Source organism: Python bivittatus, unplaced genomic scaffold (assembly GCF_059951505.1).
Source record: "Python bivittatus isolate LINGU-HERP-01145 unplaced genomic scaffold, Pbiv_v1 ctg000480_np1212, whole genome shotgun sequence".
Taxonomy (NCBI): domain Eukaryota; kingdom Metazoa; phylum Chordata; class Lepidosauria; order Squamata; family Pythonidae; genus Python; species Python bivittatus.
Window position 1 is genome coordinate 74,199,087 of NW_028277075.1, and position 18,424 is coordinate 74,217,510.

Below are 18,424 nucleotides of genomic sequence, written 5' to 3' on the forward strand. Positions count from 1 at the left end.
ACTCCCACCTCTTTCCCCTTAACAGCCCTTGTGGTCCTGGGGTTATAATAGGAATCGAGGCTGCTGGGATTGCCATTGCTAAACAGTGCGGTCATGTGACATCACGCTTTACCACCGCATCACTTAGCGACAGCAATCCCAGCAGTCCAGGGTGCCATCATAATCCAAGGACTACCAGTAAAGTGTTTTTTTAACTGTGGTTTGTATAAAGCAAGTTGGAGTCAGGATTTTTTCAGATTAAATACTGGAGTTATTTTTGTGAATTGATTAAAATGAAGAATATTTACCTTTGAAATAAAAAATAATTTTTTTCCATTATACATGTTTGAAAAAGCAATTTTTAAAAGATGTATGTCTTCCATCAGATTTTTGGAAGCCAGGATAATTTTAATGCACACAGTACAGTTTGTCAAATATGTGTTTTATTTTACAATGTTTATAACTTGCCCCAATCCCAAAGGACTCTGGATAGTATACAAAGAAACAAAGAAAAGCATAATACCTAAATCTGAATCAAGGTGAAAACAAAAATTAAGCACAAAAGAAAAGCAAAGATAAAACCCACACCTACGGTATGTCAATTAGGAATAAAAAATTATGTATAACACTGAAAGAGAGCTCCCAAAATTTATTTCGTGCATTTTTTAAAATCACAAATATAACTGCATTATTTTGGTGATAGCAACATTATTTGAAATCCATCCATTATTTGAAAGGCTCTTTGCTGGCATCAACATACTTTTTTTTTCTTTGCAAGGAGCTAAAATTTATATCAGCAACATTAGTGCCAGAATCTGTAAAATTTCGATTTCCTGATGTGGTTCTTGGCATTGCCCAACCATATCCCAAATTCTTGTTTGCTGCTATAACAGATTTCATGTGACTTAGGTGAAAAGATTGCATTTTCACTGTTTTGACATAAGGGCAACCACAGTGAAGCCATGAGTGGCATAACTCTCTACATACTATTATTTTATTTATGTATTAGATTTACTGTATATCTCACCTTTTCTTCAGGAGTCAAAGTGGCTTTTACATGGGGATCTCCTTTCATTTTGCCCTCAGAACAATAGCCTTTTGAATGGCTGTCACAAATTTACCCAGTGAATTTCCATGGCTGAGGGTGGTCTCCCCAGTTCTTGGTGAATATTAATAACTACACTGCACTGGCACTCTAAAGTCATAATGTAATTTGTATAGTTTTAGGTTAGCATGTTGGATAAGCTCCACTGTTATCATTGGAAACCATGGTTTTAGTTTAGGTGTGCATACATTCTGCTAATTAAATTAACCAAGGTTAAGCAAATTACAGCTGAGTGAGGGTATGGGCCATTCTTTTGCAGACAGAAGCTATAATTTCCCTGTTTTTTTTTCCTTTTTATAAGGGGAAATGAATTATGAAAATGCTGGAGAATTGTATATAATACTTTGTCTGGCTTAGTATAAGAGTTTGTAAAACATTCAAACACCTGAATTTTCAGTTGTAATAATTATTATGTGCTGCTATCATGGAATATCAGGGATGATAATGTTGACTTTTATTTTAGGTGGTTTATGTTTGCTTGGTGCATATGCAGACAGCGATGAAGAAGATAGTGAGATGACCGAGAAAGCAGCACAGTCTGCAGATGCAAATGGAAATAATTCAACAGACATCGACAGTACTCTGGCTAATTTTCTAGCGGTTAGTAGGAATGTTATTTTGATTCATTAATTGACTTAGTCCTTTGAAATAGTATAAAACGTCAAGAAAATTCACAGTAGTACTTTACCACTTTTAAGACAGACAAGAAAAGAGTGAAATCTTCTGTGGACAATGTTTTTAAGAGCTGATCTAATGTTCAAACATTTCATGTAATGATTGAGCATTTTCTCTTCTAGACTAACATTAAATAAGCACATGTTCTTAAGTATGTCCTCTTCTGTCTTCTACTTTTTCAAGGAGATAGATGCAATTACAGCTCCTTCCCAACCTCCTGAGGCCACTGTGCCAACTACAGCTCCACCACCAACTCCTCCACGGCCAGAACCCAAGGAGTCTGTCACCAGTCAGGTTTTGGTAACTGCAAATGGAACGGACCAGGTAGCTGCGTGGCAATATGACACTCAGTGCTCATTGGCAGGAGGTGAGCTCCTTATAGCAAGATGATAGCATTGGAATGGGCCACTTAGGCCATTAGAGCTAACTTCGTGCTCATTGCAGTTTCCTGTGATTTAAGAATATTATTCTGTGTCCTGCACTCTTGGACTATAAAGAGGAGGTCTTGGGCTTTATGTATGTATTACTTGAAGAGAGCTATCATGCTCCTGTCTACTCAGTCATTTTTTCTGAGGAATCAGGAAATCAGATCTCTATCTTGTCTTCTAAGAGTTAGTTACCAAGCCCCTGATAAACATTGCTGTTCTCTGTACACTTTCATCAGTTTGTCTGGATCCTTTAAAAGTGTAAGTGCTCAGATCTGGACCTTTTACTTGAGGTGGGATCTGAATGATTTACTTTCCATGAGTTGGTAACTATAATTCTATTGATGCAGCCTAAAATTACATCTGGCTTTTTAGCAGCTGTTACCCTGCTGATTCGTATTCAGCTTGTGATCATTTATAGTTCCAAGTTCATTTTCACATCCACTATTGCCAAGCCAGATATCCCACCATACTTTGCACTTTTCTTCATTCAGTTGCATCTTTTTATTTCCAGCCTACTTTCTAATTTATGTTTTGGATTTTGTTTCTGTCTTCTGGATTATTAGTAATCCCACCTCTTCATCCAAGTCAAAGAGTATTCAGATGAAATGTGCTGGTATATAAAGATTGATTGAATTCCTGTGTCTGTTTAGCTAAGATTACTTGGTTTTTGATGGGAGACAGAATACAAAGAGTTTTACTAGATTGTCAGGCCAGGCTTATAGGATCCAAAGATTATTAAAAGCAGTTTATGAATGTTGTCTTGGTTAAGAATTTGAGATTTACTTGGGGGGCAGGGGGGATAGGGAGCAAATGCAATCCCTGTTTAATGTATATGGAGAAATGTGAAGATACTCAATAGCATAGTTTGTATTTATTTTCTGGTAAATAAGAAAGGGGAAGGCTGCTCATTAATGGTTGAGGGTTTGGTTTTTGTTTTTCCCATAGTGGGAGTCGAGATGGGAGACTGGCAGGAAGTTTGGGATGAAAACACAGGCTGCTATTATTACTGGAACACTCAAACAAATGAAGTTACTTGGGAACTACCTCAGTATCTTGCAACACAAGTCCAGGGTCTCCAGCATTACCAACACAGGTAAAAATATACTTCAGAGGCTGAATTGGTTCTTTTTGAACTTACCTTTTCTAAAACTGCTCTTCTGTTAGTTCTGTAACAGAGGCTGATGAAAACTACCAGGTGGCTGCAGATGTCAGTTCTCAAGGGAAAGGTGGAGGTAGTACTAATAGTACAGTTGCTGTTCCTGCTGCTGGCAGTACTGGACGTAGGACAGTTCTTTCAAAACGTGAGCTGAGGAAGGTCAGTATCGACTTGAGTGAAACATTTCCATGAACAATGCCTGCTCTGTTTTATCGTTTTTTTCACCCAAGATTATATATATATCTGATTTCTTTTTTCAGATAGTTCACACTTTGGAGTACTTACTGTTGTAGAAAATCTACTTGTATAAATTAGGTTGTTAAGAGTTTATAGTTAAATGTTATACAGCAGGGGTTCTCAAACTCCATAATACCATGACCCCCTAAAATGATAACCAGAATTTGTGTAACCCCCAACAGATGATTTCATTGGGGTAAGAGTTAAGCAATAAATAAAGATACCACTTTTAATAATAGTATGCATGTGTATATCTTTCCATGAAACACTGATAGAACCTTACAACTTCATAAAAAAATAGTTTAGAAATCCTCCCCAAACCTCTCCTTTTTAACAGGAAGCCTGAGTTGCTTACTTTTGCCTCATTTCTGAAATCTGGGTTTCATTTTGAAGCAGCCATTCTCATTCTCTAAAGTCAAGGGAGAAAAAAAGAAAAGTGTGTTTCCTCACCTTAAATCAATTTCTCTTAAACTGTTCTTTAAGTGCTGCAGCTTGCAAAAGAATGGTAGGCTGCAACTTGTTTTTGGCACTCTCCAGTGTAGACCTACTGAGGTAATGGTCACAGTCCATCTGCTCTTTCCCTTCCAGCTTGCTGCTGGTAAATATCTCCCCCACCCCCACTCTTCAGTTCCTCCTCTCTCCTTCCTCACAGCCCTTCCCTCCTTCACTATATTTCCTCTGCAGAGTAAGCACCAGATCAGATGGTCAGAACTTTGCATAGATGCCTCATGTCCTCCAGGCATGATTATTTCTGTTTGGAAATAAATGTTTAAAAAACTAACTTGATATATTGAAACATTTTAAAGGAACAGTCAGTGGAGCTGGGACTCTTAGATTGCTTTGCGTTCTATGTATGGTACTTTTTTATCAAATTGGTAAGCTTGTTTGGAAAGGTACTCTCTGACAATCCTCTATCCATTTTCAGACAACCTCCATAAGGATCACAACCCAGATTTTGAGAAATGCTGGTATATAGAAACAGAAAGGATTTCATAATTAAGAGCAGTGCTTTGCATTTTAAAGTTTCTAGTCTAATCTCCCCCATATTCTTATCTAAAAAGTCTCAGCAGGCCTAGGAAATAGGACTTTGGGACTCTGCAAAATCCCATTTCCTGGTCACTGGAAATTCTGAGCTGATATCTCTGGGTTTTGTGCCTTGTCAACAACTGACTCTACATTTCCAAACTTTGAATGATTATGCTAAAGAGAGCATGACACTATTTATTTATTTATTTATTTACATGCATACATACATGCATACACACACACACACACACACACATATATATATATACATATATACATACATACACACACACACACACACACATGCATGCACGCACGCACGCCCAGAGTCACCCTGGGCAGCTCACAATTCAAAATTTAAAATTCAAAAACAGTAAAAAAAAATAAGTATCCACATTAAATTAGCTAAAAAAAATCAAACTATATAAAAAGACTATATACATAAAAAGACTATCAGAATGTCATGATGCCAGAGAGCAGAGCGCCAGAGCAAAATATTGCAAGTGCAGCGTGTGATCTTTGTCTGAAATACTTGATTGGCTTATTACTATTAAATATTCAAGTAGAACATGATTTGAATGTTTTGTTTGGCATAGCTGAAGAAGCTAACATTTTGATGCAAAATCTCATTAACTTCACAGGAGGTGAATGAAGGCATCCAGGCACTATCAAGCAGTGAAGAAGAGAAAAAGGGAGTGGCTGCATCTCTACTGGCTCCTTTACTTCCTGAGGTAGTAAAGGAGGAAGAGGAGCGCTGGAGGCGGAAAGTTATATGTAAAGAGGAGGTGGAGCCATTGATGGAAGAAGATGTAACAGCAGAACAAACAACAACCATTTCTGATCAGCAACTGGAAGGCATTCGTGATATTGGGGAAGACCCTTCTCAGGAAGACCTTTGTAGTGTGGTGCAATCAGGAGAGAGTGCAGAGGAAGAAGAAGAGCAGGATACTCTGGAACTGGAAATGGTATTGGAGAGGAAGAAGGTGGGTTATATATTAAGTAGGAATTATTTCTTCAAGGTTGTTAGCTAGAGAAGAAGAAAAGGGGGTACTTGCAGAGTCTGAAGCGGAGGAAGAGCTATAGTGTATATAACATATTCCTTCCATTATTCTCATAAGGTAAATCCCTTTTTGGATAACTTGCTCTTGTGTTCTTTGGCATCTAAAAGAAATGTGTGTTGGATTTGGCTGCTAGGAGAAAACTGTTATCAGACCTATTTTTAAGATACAGGCCTTTGTCAATAAAAAATGTCAAGAATCTATTTAAACCACAGTGACATTATGTGTTCTACAGTAAATGCATGGGGATGACAGTGACATGATGGTGGACTGTTCTGTAACATCTGTTAAAGCCTTTTTCAAACATACTTCATTCTTTTTTTTTTTAATAAAATTTTTTATTTTTTACAACAAACACAAAACATACATAAACAAACAAGAACATAGAAAAGCATTAAAAAAATCTTCCATTTTATACCATGTGTCAACCAGTTACCAACTCGTTGGTGCCCCTTTCATAATCTTAAATTCTCATATCATCTATTCAAAATATACTTGTGTACTTATCAATTAACAATTATTAATCATTCATAGCTAGTCTATAGAATCATTTATTACAAGAAATTTTAACTTTCAATAGGATTAGTAGTACATTTTCATCTATCGATTATATGTGTATATATATAATAATTGATATCAAATTTCTATTGTAAAATTTCCTAATCCATTACATTACTATATTTTCTCATCCAATCATTAATAAAACAAATCCCGTGTCATATAAAATTACTTATCTTCTTACTCTAATTTCAAATCTCAATTTAACTCATCTCTGCACATTCCATAATTTTCAATAACTTCCTCCTGCATAGGTACTTTTTCATTCTTCCAATTCTTAAAAGTTACAGTTCTAACCACTATCAAAACATACTTAATTCTTCACTACATGTTTCAACAAAAATGTCTCTAGTTTAAGATCTATATATTACTATATCCAACCATGTATAAATTTTAGTCTAATCTCTTAAAACATTTATAATCAAATACAATTTTTAACTATATATCTCAGTTTTATACTTTATTCCAGCGCTTGCATAATTTTAAGTTCACCCTTTTCATTCAGTATCCCAAAACATCTAGCTGTTTATTCCTTTTTCTATATTATTGGATAAGAGAAAGCAATAATAAATGTCCTTTCAAACATTCTGCTTTTTGGAGCTTCTGTCAGTTCCATCATTGCTGTATTCCCCTCATTTTTTCTTTAGGCATCTGGAGTAGTTTCTTTCAATATTGTTTTACTTCTTCTTTTTATACATTCTCTTAGTACGATTTTCCATTATAATCTTGTATAATCTTTTTCTCGCCCTCAGTACCAAGAACAAGTCTGTCCCTCTTCATTTATCAGTTGATTAACCCTTTTAATTCTCAATTTATAAGCCTCAAAATAATTCTGTTTAATGTTTCTGATTTCTTGTGCTATTTCTTCCTTTTCCATTGATCCCGTTTTATGTTTAATTAAGTCCATTTTAGCTTTAATATCTTTTTTTTCTTTTTTTTGCAGGAATTTCTGCAGCTCTTCTTCCAGTTTTTTATAGTCATCCTCGATAGTTTAAAAATCTTTTTCTGCATTGTGTTTCTCGTATAGTCTATTATCTTGTATAAACCTTCATTGAGTCAAAGGATTCTTTATCTTTGTTCTTGCCAAGAGAAAGAGTAAAAAAAGCAAAAGAAAAAAAAAGAAGAGGAGGGGAAAGGCTAGGTCTCTTTAAAAATCCAACTGGGGGGGGAATAGAGAGCAAAGCAGAGCTTCTAGCAGAAAGAAGAGCTACTGCCACTAATCAAGGCTCTTGTGACTAACTCAAACTTTCCATCTTGATATTTTCAATGTCGCTTTCAACTCCACTTTCTTGTTTATAGTTATTCGGATGGCACCTGTATAAACATGCACATCCCACTATCTTTTTAGAAAGCCCAGGGTCCTTGAGCATGCGTCACAATGGAAGAAAAAAGGCACTATGTCGAGCCTCTAGATGGCAGTGCAACTTTCTTTCATTTACTTTCTCTTAACTCCACTTTCCCCATTTCAAAATCAAAAAATATAAATTTCTTATAACAATAAAGAAATCTTAGTCAAAAAAGAGGCTTAAGATAAAGAATTATTGAGTATTGAAAAGAAAAAGCCAGTCCAGTTAAAAATATATTTTTTTAAAAGAAAAAACATCTTGCCAATTCCACTAAAAAGGGAAAGTTAAAAAAAAAAGATTTCCCCCCCTTTTTTTTTTTTATAAGGCTCAATCTCGCCGCTTGATCCACTTTTCTTCACTTTTAAAAATCTCTTTAAGTTACTTAAGGTGTTCTCTAAGAATAGTTGAATAGTAAAGGTCCATCTCACCCGGTTGACACCCCTCTCTTTCTTCTTCCTTTGGAGCTGTCCCGGCTTTCGCAGCCATTTTTGGCTGCCTCTCCTCCGCCGGCTTCAAGAGCTTCTCCCGGGATCAATCTGGGACTTGCGGCGTCCCTGAGATCCACGGGACGCGCCCTTTGCGATCGCCATCTCTACGGGACGGCTTAGGTCCATCCGGACCGTCCGGGGGGGGAGATATCGGCTGCGATCCTGGGAGCCCAGGATCGCCCGCCATATCGCCGCGACGCCAGCTCCGCCCTCCAAACATACTTCATTCTTAATGTATAGTATTCCTACCAGTTTTTCACACTGTTAAGCCTTGTACAACACTAACCCACCTACCCACCCTGTCTGATCAGGCCATTCCCCCCTGGCTTTTAGGAAAGAGTGAAAACCTAATTATTCCATCAAGCCAGAGAAGCTGGTCTGTTATAATTGTTTTTGCTCATGAGATTGGGTTCCTTTGTTGCTGTTAATGTTTTATATGCAATCCTTGATTCCAGAGGAATGTTTTTAGTTGCTATTTTTAAGTGATTGTATGTATTATCAATTGAGGAATTGTATACCACTTAGAGTTAGCAGATTGAAGCAGCCTATAAACCCTGTAAATAAAGAAATAAATAAAGTAAAATATAGAGTCATGAGTTAGAGGGAGCTTGTGGCTATCTCGCCAAATCCCTGGTTGATGTAGAAAATCCAGTGCTGTAAAATCTGTGTTTGCAGACAATACTTAAAGACTTCCACCAAGGGAGAGGCTACCTCTGCTTTTGGTCGTTGGTTGTGTTATTAACTTACTGTTAAGAAAAAAAACCCTTCTTAGTGTTTAACCCAAATTAATCCTCTTATACCAAGCAACAGGAGACAAAGCTGTATAGCTGACCCTATTTAAAAGAAAAAAAATCTGATGTATGAAACAGATGCAATATATTAAATAAATTAAAAATAAGGCTTTTAAAATAGCAGGGCATGAGTGAGAAGAAAGAGAATTTTGGTGTGTTCAGTTGTGGTTAATTTGTGTGTTTTTTTTTATGTTCTATTGTCTAAGTAATTTCATATTTTCTGCTATTCAGAATTATTTATTATTTATATACTATTACATATATGTATTTTTCCTTTTATTGTATCTTTAGAATTTGTTATATACCACTTTATAAAAAGAGCCTTTTTTGTGCAAAAAAAGTAATACACATTTTTTCTTATAAGTGGTTTTTGTTCTTTTATCAATTATCAACTTGATAATTAACCTGTAAGTGCTAACCACTTAGGTTTTTCATTAAGGGCAGCATAGCTTCCAAAGAAATGTTGGTTTATATTGTAGGGACCTGAAGAGCAGGTTACACGGGAGGCCTGCTCCCGAGCCTCCAAAATCAGAGATGATGCGTATTTTTGTTGAGGCCATATATGTGTAATAGTGTGTGTTTTTTTCATTCTACTGAGATCCTGTATACTACATTATTACGGAGTTACTATCCGTAGTGGTTAGTTGTTTTAGAATTCAGCTTGACACATTTTATGTGTTTCTATAGAAAATCAGATCCCTGGTTGAAATAATTTTTAGAAAAGATTTTTTTACAGTATTCAAATTCATTAGCTGTAAGGCAAGGGTAGTACTTATGGAATTACAGATGAGTAGTGGATATGGAGAATTGGACAGCAGTTGGTACAGAAAGTAACATACGTTTTAGAGCAAAGGGTGAAACTTGAAAGGTCTTGAAAGCAGTGAGGAAAGTTACTATATACAGTGGTACCTCGGGTCATGAACTTAATTCGTTCTGTGAGTCTGGTCGTGACCCGAATTGGTCGCGACCCGAATCAAATTTTCTCATAAGGTTCAATGTAAATATGGTTAATCCGTTCTGACCCCTACGAATTTGGTCGCCAGCCGATTTTGGTCGCAACCCAGATCAAATATTCCCATAAGGTTCAATGTAAATACAGTTAATCCGTTCTGAACCATATATATATTTTTTTAAACCACAAAAATATGACACAAAGTACAGTACAGTACACTATGAAGAGAGAGAACGCTAACCTTGCTTGAGGCATGGAGGACAGGAAGGCGGGTGGGGAGGTGGTTATTGTTTGGAGGGAGAGTCCCCCTCCCTACAGGAAGCCACGACCACGTGTGTCAGCAGGAAAAATGGCCGCGGATCCTGTTCGTCACCCGATGCGGAGTTTGTGAACGGAAGCAAAATTTTGCAAACGGTGCTGTTCGTGACCCGAATTGGTCGTGAACAGAAGCGTTCGTGACCCGAGGTACCACTGTAATAGAGTGTCCTAGATATATAATGTCATTGTTGAAGGCAGATACTTAGGAGCAAGGGGAGAAACAGATGAATATGTTTCTCCAATACTGAAATAATGTTTCATTTTTACAGGCAGAATTACGAGCTTTGGAAGAAGGTGATGGGAGTGTTTCAGGCTCCAGTCCACTTTCTGATGGAAGTCAGTCAGATCTAGCACGGCGGTTGCTACCCAAGCAAGGGAAATGGAAGCTGTTTGGAGTTGCTAGCCCAGAATCTACAAGCCGAGGGTCTAGCAAGACAGGCCAAGATAGTCCTGAACCTGGAGAAACTGGTAAGATTATTTTGCTAAATGCTCTTCTCAATTCTTTAGTTAAACCTGAGTTTCTTATGTCTTCCTGTCTATCTGTGCCAATTTATTATAAAAGGAAGATGGTTTAAGGGAAGATGGGGAATTCTTAAATTGGACATAAGGAATGCTTGTGGAAGGATAACAGCAGAAGAATCCTTTCAGAAGATAGAAGAGTGTCTAGCAGGCAGAGAGATGTGACATGAAGGCCCAAGCTCTCAGGAAGAGTTGTTATACTCTGGGGCTTCAGAATAGATTCCAGGGCCTCATTGTTGATGTTGTTTGTGAAACCCTGGATGAAGAGCAGCTGCCAAAAGCTTTAGGAACTGAGAAAGAAGACTCTACATGCTCTTCAAGCAGAAGAAGTCCTACCTCTACTCAGAAGAGAAGGAAGTGATAGGTGGTGGTGACCGGAGGCTCCCTACTAAGAATGACTAAAGCAGCAATTTGTCAGCCAGACAGCCTATCAAGTTTGCTGCCTTCCGAGGGCACACATTCAGGATATCATGGAAAGAATCTCAAGATTCTTTAAATCTGTTGACAAAATACCCCTTCCTACTGATCCATATAGGAACAAATCACACAACATGACATAACTTTGAAGACACTGTAAGGGACTATGAAGTGCTGGGCAGGACAGTGAAGAAGCTGGGGGACACACGTACTTTCTTTACTCCTTCCTGTTGAAGGATGTAGCGCAGGAAGACAAGAATACTGAAAGCGTAATGGTATGTGGGAATGACCTTGGGAGATGGAGGGAAGAGGCACAACCAGGAGAACAGTTGGGTAAGAGGCAGCTTAGTCTGCAGAAGGGATGTGGGGGTGGCAAATGTCTCAGAAGGGACCCTCCCTAGTTTCTTGGACTGTAAAGGTGACGGGGGAGAAATGCCCTTTCAGATTTGCAAGATTATGTTAATGTAACCTTACAATAAAGTAGAATTAGTTCATCTGGGCGTGCTTCCTGTCTGGACTGTCTCTCAAGGGTGACATCAATCTTGCAAGGGAGGGTCCCTTCTGAGACATCCTGGCTATGTCAGTAGTAAAAGGAAGGAGAAAATGGAAGGTTAGTAATAGGTGACAGGGAGATGGCAGACACTCTAAACTCCTTCTCCTACTTTTTTTCCCCAAGGAAATCTGTTTTTAAATGGGCCTAAGCAGGGTCAGACAGTTACAACCATGAAGGAACTTGAATATGTCACCTTGGAGCCCTTTTTTGTGATCTTTGAGGAATCATGGAGGGCAGACATAGTTCCAGAGGATTGGAGAAGGGCAAATTTTGTACCTATGTTCAAAAAAGGGAAAAAAGAAGACCTGGTTAATTACAAAATAGTCACCTTGACATTGGTACGAGGCAAAACTCTGGAATAGATTATTAAATACTCAGTTTGTTAACATTTATTAAAACATGCATTGTTTGGCAAGAGCAGGCTTAGGTACTAATTTCTTTTTTCCAACAAGTTAGTTGACCAGGGGAATGCAGTGGACATAGCCTTGACTTCAGCAAAACATTTGACAAAGTCTCCCAAGAGATTCTAGTAGAGAAAATAACAAAATGTGGGCTGGACTATGCTAGTTTTAGATGGATACAGAGATGGTTAAACAATAGTATCCAATGAGTGTATATCAAGCTGGAGAGAAATAATCCAGTGGCATACCTCAGGGCTCCATTCTAGGCCCTGTGCTCTTCAACATTTTTATAATTAACATAGAAGAAGGGTTAAAATGTGATTATCAAATTTGCAGACAATACAAAGTTGAGGGAATAACAGCCACCTTGGAAAATGCTATCAAGAACTTGATAGGCTGGAATAATAGGCAGAAACCAACAATATGGTTTTCACCATGGACAAATACAAGATACTACATTTAGGTAGGAACAGTGAAAGACAAATATAGAACAGGAGAGACTGTGATAGGCAGTACATACAAAAAGGACCAGGACATGAGCCAACAGTATGATGCATCTGAAGAAAAAAGCAAGTGCAATTCTAAGCTATATCAACAGTGTTGTGTCAAGATCAAGAGAATTAATTGGTCCTTTCTATCCTGCATTGGACAGACCATCTAGAATATTGCGTCCAGTTTTATGTGTCACATTGTAGGAAGGACAATGACAAATTCGAATGCGTCCAAAGGACAGCAACCAAGTTGATAAGAGGCCTGGAAGGAAAAACTTAGGAGTGTTGGTAGTGTTGGGTATATTTAGCCTGGAGAATAGAAGGCTTCATGGAAACAAGATACTGTAGCTGTTTTCAAGTATCAAAAGGGTGGTTTGTGAGGAAGAATTGTTTAGTTGTTCCAGAAGATAGGACAAGAAAGAGAAGGTTTAAATTACAAGGAAATAATTTACTTGTAATTTTACTGTGATTCTGTGACCCTTATATTTTGTGATTCTGTAACTGTAGAATATGAGAGTAGAGAATAAAATATATAGCCACTACTCTTATTTTCTGTTCAGGTGTGAAGGAAGAACCAGAATTGGCTGATGAGAACTTGGGCCATGAACCAGACATGGAAGAATTTCAAGACAAAGTGAAAGCACAAGGGATTTTCAAGGCAGAAGATGAAGAGCAGGACTTAAAGGTGTGTGAATTAAAATAGGCTTTTTTTTTTTAGTCAAGACAGAATTGTGTATTTGGTAAATTATGTGCAAATCTTGTTTTCCTGATGCACAGTGATCATTCATGTTCATAGCATGTTAAACAAGAGTGATCTGAACTGACACGATACAAGTGTGATATGATTGATCATTTACTGTCTCAAATTTAGGCACAGAATAAATAAATAAGCCTATCTGAGTACTTGTAATGTAGGAATGAAGGGTGAACTAACTTTTAACCCCTCTGTCTTCTTGTGTGTGCATGTGAATTTGCCCTTAAATCATTGTTGGTACTTAATCAAGTCTGGGTTATTTTATCATAGAATATCTCTGAATCTTTTAGGTTTTAGCTATTCCTTAAGTGTGCTTCTGGTAACACTTCTAGACATATTCTGTGCCACATCCAAAAAAGTTACAGGAATTTAGAAACAAATGGCATTTGACATGTGAAGGCAATGCCTGTTCTGACAAGAAGTGGGAGGTCATATTATTAGTAATAGGAAGTATATATTAGTAATGAGAAGCATATACTTATTATCCTTTTATTTAAGCGTTGCAGCTTTTTGCGATTGTTAGCACTGAATAATGAAATAACAGCTTTTTTGTGCAAAGTAAGTGAGAAAGTCTGCAGTGGATGTAATCATAACTGATTTATGCAAGTTTATAATTAGAGAAGATCTTAAATTATCCCACCAAGATAACATAAAAGTATATGGGCAATATGATTGTCCTTGTCAGGTGGGACAATACACTTTTTGTATTTGGCTGGGATTGATTGGATCAGCTCCTGTCCTCATTAGTCACAGATTTTTTCAGCTGTGATTTACTGGTCAGATCACACATCTTTGTACACTTCAGAGTCAACATTGCAATACTCTTGTATGTTATGACTAACAAACCAAAACTTGACCTCTTGCTTGCTTTACTTTTGGCAGTTTCAGATTGGAGAGCTGGCCAATATGTTGATAAGCAAGCTGGAGTTCTTGGGCATCAGTAGACAGTCGATCTCTAACTTCCACATGCTACTGTTGCAGACTGAGGTAACCAAGGTTTACCTTTTATTAAAGAGAAATGATGGAATATAGGAAGCCAAACACCTGAAAGGACTGTGGTGTGATAAGAATTTAGGAAGTTCAAGTCCCATGGCATGAATAGCAGTCTCTGTTTCTCTTCCCTTGTCCCTTCTTCCCCCATCAGCTGCTGGCTTTATTTAAGCCAATGTTCTGTTTATGGGCATATTGGATGTTATGTAATCTTTGTAATAAAATTAATTACAAGCTTTATCTTTACTGCTGTTTCTTGTTCTAATGACTTAGCCCTGTACAGAATTCTAGAGTTCAGCAGAATATGGCATGCATGTGGCTAGTTGTCTGCAAATTTTTCATTATTCCATATGTTTCTTTATCTGTCTTTGACAGACTCGTATTGCAGATTGGCGGGAAGGTGCTCTCCAAGGAAACTACCTCAAACGCAAATTACAAGATGCAGCTGAACAGCTAAAACAGTATGAAATAAACGCCGCCCCTAAAGGCTGGTCCTGCCACTGGGACAGGTACGCACTCTTCTCCCCTTTTCACCTTTCACCTTTGACATCTCAGACATGATTTGTGATCATCACCACCTACCGACGTGCCGTCATCTATCTGGAGACTGAGAGCAGCTGCACTTAGCGGTGCTGAGCGGGCAAAGAGCCTCTGGCACATACAGATTTTGAGCCAGCCACAAAAATTGGAGAAATATAAAGTCTATGTTAAGTGTGTTGAAATGGATTTGATTCCGCGATTGGACAGAGCTGGTGTTTACTCTCGAGTGTAAATGCGCTAAGGAGGGCGGGCTTGGGGGGTCGCGCATGCGAGAGCTCTGTGCACATTGCAGGATCTCAGGAACTCCGCTCCCAAGTAACGTCTGTGTCCTTATGGAAAGCTCACTGCCTGAGGATCTCAACGAAGAACAAGATAACTATCTCCTGCCAGCAGGTCAGACCAAACTATTTCTTCTTATTTTTGGCTTTCTTGATTATTTTTGTTTATTTGAAATCTTTGCTCTTTTGTTTTTCAGCTCCCAGATCCTCTCCCTCTCAGTAGCAATTCACTATGTCTGACACCAAGAGTATCATACATGTGACTGCAGCAGTCCATGGGAGCAGCCATCTTTCATAAATTGGGCTGTTTCTCTTTTGCTATTCTGGAAGGAAATGAATCCTGAGACTACCTAAAAAGTCTATTTCCTCATACAGCCTTTAATTGCATATCAGCCACAAGCGAGTTGTTTCGCTAACCCTCTACTCTTAGAGTGGGGGGTCAGGGCTGTGATCACAGAGCCAGCACCACAAACAGTTTGGAGCAAGCTCATCTTGCACATTCTTCCTCAAAGCTGTTTGTTGCCTTTGTGAACAGCAGTCCTCTTATAAGAGGTTCTTCCTGTGAGAGCACTCCGCTGTCGCGGGATAGGACCACATTATTGTGTCAGTGTGGGGGTGAAGAGAGTAAAGCTTCTTTTTCTTTCTTGTGATTTAGGGATCATAGGCGCTATTTCTATGTTAACGAGCAATCAGGCGAATCCCAGTGGGAGTTCCCAGACGGGGAGGAGGAGGAGGAAGGACAAATCCTAGAGAATAAAGCAGAAGCTCTTCCTAAACAAGCATTGAAGGAGAAAACAGAGTCTGGTGAGGAATCTACTGATAATGCTGCAGGTACAGGCCTGGAAGTTTTGCTAAAAGAAAACTCATTTAGGAGAACATTTTTTGGAAAGGGACCAAGCATATTTAACACAGAAGAGTAGTTGCTTAAGTACAAGTATGTCTAAGTATTCATCTGTATAGCTGAGAGCTAAACTGAAATGGGAGTGCATTATCTGTGGTATTCCTTTGTGTATAAACTAATGTTTTCTTTTCATCATTGTGTGTAGTTCATAGATCATAGATTTGCCATATCTCCTTGTGAAGCCAAATTTCTTTCTGCTGGAATTCTTCCAGTTTAATTTTAGAGTTTGGGGACTGGTTATTTGGATGCTTATTAATATTGGAAGGATTGCTTTCACATAAAAAAACAGGACATGCTCATAAGTTAAAGCACAGCAAACTGGACAAGAACATATAGTTGCTGGAAAAGCCAAGAAAAATGGCATAGCAATTTATATCAAGTTACCAGCTTGGGAAGTATTGGATCAATTTAAAGACAAAGCAGGAAGGAATTTAATTTTGAAACTATGGATATCTCCATCTGTGCTTCCATCTATACTCCAAATAAAGAACAGTTTTACAAAAGTTTTTTCCAAATGTTAATAGAAGTGGAAGAAGGTTAAATATTGTCCTTGGAGACATGAGTGGAGTGTTAGATTTGAATTTAGACAAATCGTCTCAAGGGAGGAAAGGTGAAAAGCTTCCAGAAAAGATGTTGCAAAATATGGATGAATTGACATTAATAGGAGTCTGCAAAATCCAATAGAGATAGATTATACTTTCTACTCAGCAAGACATCAGTTGAACTCCAGAATAGATATGTACAGGTAGTGCTTGCTTAATGACCACAATAGGGACTGGAAAAGTGGTCATTAAGTGGAGCATTTGTTAAGCGAGTCACCATGTGACCAGGCCCAATTTTACGACCATTTTTATGACAGTTGTAAAAGAAATCACTGTGGTTATTAAGTGAATCACATGAACATTAAGCGAATCCAGCTTCCCCAATGTACTTTTTTGCCGAAATTCAATTAACAACCACGTTACTTGCTTTACAACTGTTGTAAAAAAGGTCGCAAATCACAATCACGTGACCATGGGGGGGTGACAGTCGTAAGTGTGAGTACAGGTCATAAAGCACTTTTTCGAAGGCCATTGAACCATTGTTAAATAAATGGTTGTTAAGCAAGGACTTCCTGTATTAGGTTTCCAAGGTTCTAACACCATCCATTAAAGAAGTACAGATTCTGCCAATTATATATACAGATCACAATCCAATTCCAATAATACTGTGTTCGGGAGAAAACCTACCCTTCAAATGGAAGATGAATGATAGATTGCTATTCCATGACAAGATTTTACAGAAATGCAAAGAGGAATTGAAAATTTTCTTCAAAATAAATAGAACACTAGGAATCTCTGACTGTACCATTTGAAACAAGCAAATTGTGCATGAGGAGTCCTTTCATTAAATTAGTGGCTAAATAAAAGAAGAAGGACAGAACAACTAGATGCCAAAATAAGAGAATTAGAACAAATATGTAGAACTGCATAATGCCAAATCCAAAAAGACAACTGATTAAAGAATTGCAACAAGTAAATTAATTGGAAATGGGAGAATTACAAAGGAAGATATAATTTGCTAAATTAAAGAATTTTGAATATGTGAATAAACCAGGAAAATTTGTATCAGATTATAAAAAAAAGAAACACAGACAATACCAGCAATAAAGGGACTAAATTATTACAGACACGATCAGGAATTATAGAAGAATTGGCAGGTTTTTTCAAGGGGACATATTCTACAGCTAACATTGATGAAGCAGCCATGAACAAATTGAAAACTCTGTTCTTAACAAATGTAATGACCAACATAGAAAAATATTAAGTAAACCTATAACTATCCAAGAAACAAAAGAGGCAATAAAACAAATCAAACTTGGGAAAGCACCAAGTCCAGATTGGCCAACAGCTCAATATTATGAAGAACTTGAAGAGGAATTGCTGGAACCATTGACAAACATAGTGAGTGAAATTAAGAAGACAAAAGTGATACCACAAACATGGGAAGTAGCATACATAAATTTATAAAGAAGGGAATGACATGGAGAAACCACAGGAATACAGACCAATCTCTCTGTTGAATATAGTCTATAAAACGAACTGATGTAAATCCATCTCAGTCACATGATGTTTCACTTAACGACCATGTCACTTAGCGACAGTTGCTGGTTGCAGTAGTTAAGTACTGCCAATTGCAGTAGTTAAGTGAGTTACCTGTAGTGTAAAATTCAAAATTTTACAAGACTCAGAAGATAGAGGTGGTCTTGCTCTTCCAAACTACTAAATATTATAGAGGGAGCTGTTTGTCATGGCTAACAGAATGGATAAAATCTCCAAGAACATCAATATTGGAAGGAAGCAGCCTAGCTAATGGACTTCATAGATATTTATGGTACAAGGACATGAAAGAGGACAAATATTTAAAAGGACATTTTATAAGACAAAGCTTGTTGAAAGTATGGAGCCGTATGAGCAAAATAGT

At 37.7% G+C, this 18,424-nt stretch overlaps 1 protein-coding gene across 1 annotated transcript in view; it reads left to right on the forward strand.

The window, feature by feature from the left end:
- Nucleotides 1-18,424, forward strand: part of FNBP4 (formin binding protein 4) — a 28,825-nt gene that overhangs the window by 3,770 nt on the left and 6,631 nt on the right. Inside the window, 10 exon segments of the mRNA XM_088146320.1 lie at nucleotides 1,548-1,684; nucleotides 1,943-2,126; nucleotides 3,133-3,280; nucleotides 3,352-3,502; nucleotides 5,248-5,589; nucleotides 10,387-10,585; nucleotides 13,059-13,183; nucleotides 14,135-14,239; nucleotides 14,618-14,751; nucleotides 15,716-15,891. Coding sequence (XP_088002446.1) covers nucleotides 1,548-1,684; nucleotides 1,943-2,126; nucleotides 3,133-3,280; nucleotides 3,352-3,502; nucleotides 5,248-5,589; nucleotides 10,387-10,585; nucleotides 13,059-13,183; nucleotides 14,135-14,239; nucleotides 14,618-14,751; nucleotides 15,716-15,891 — 1,701 coding nt within the window.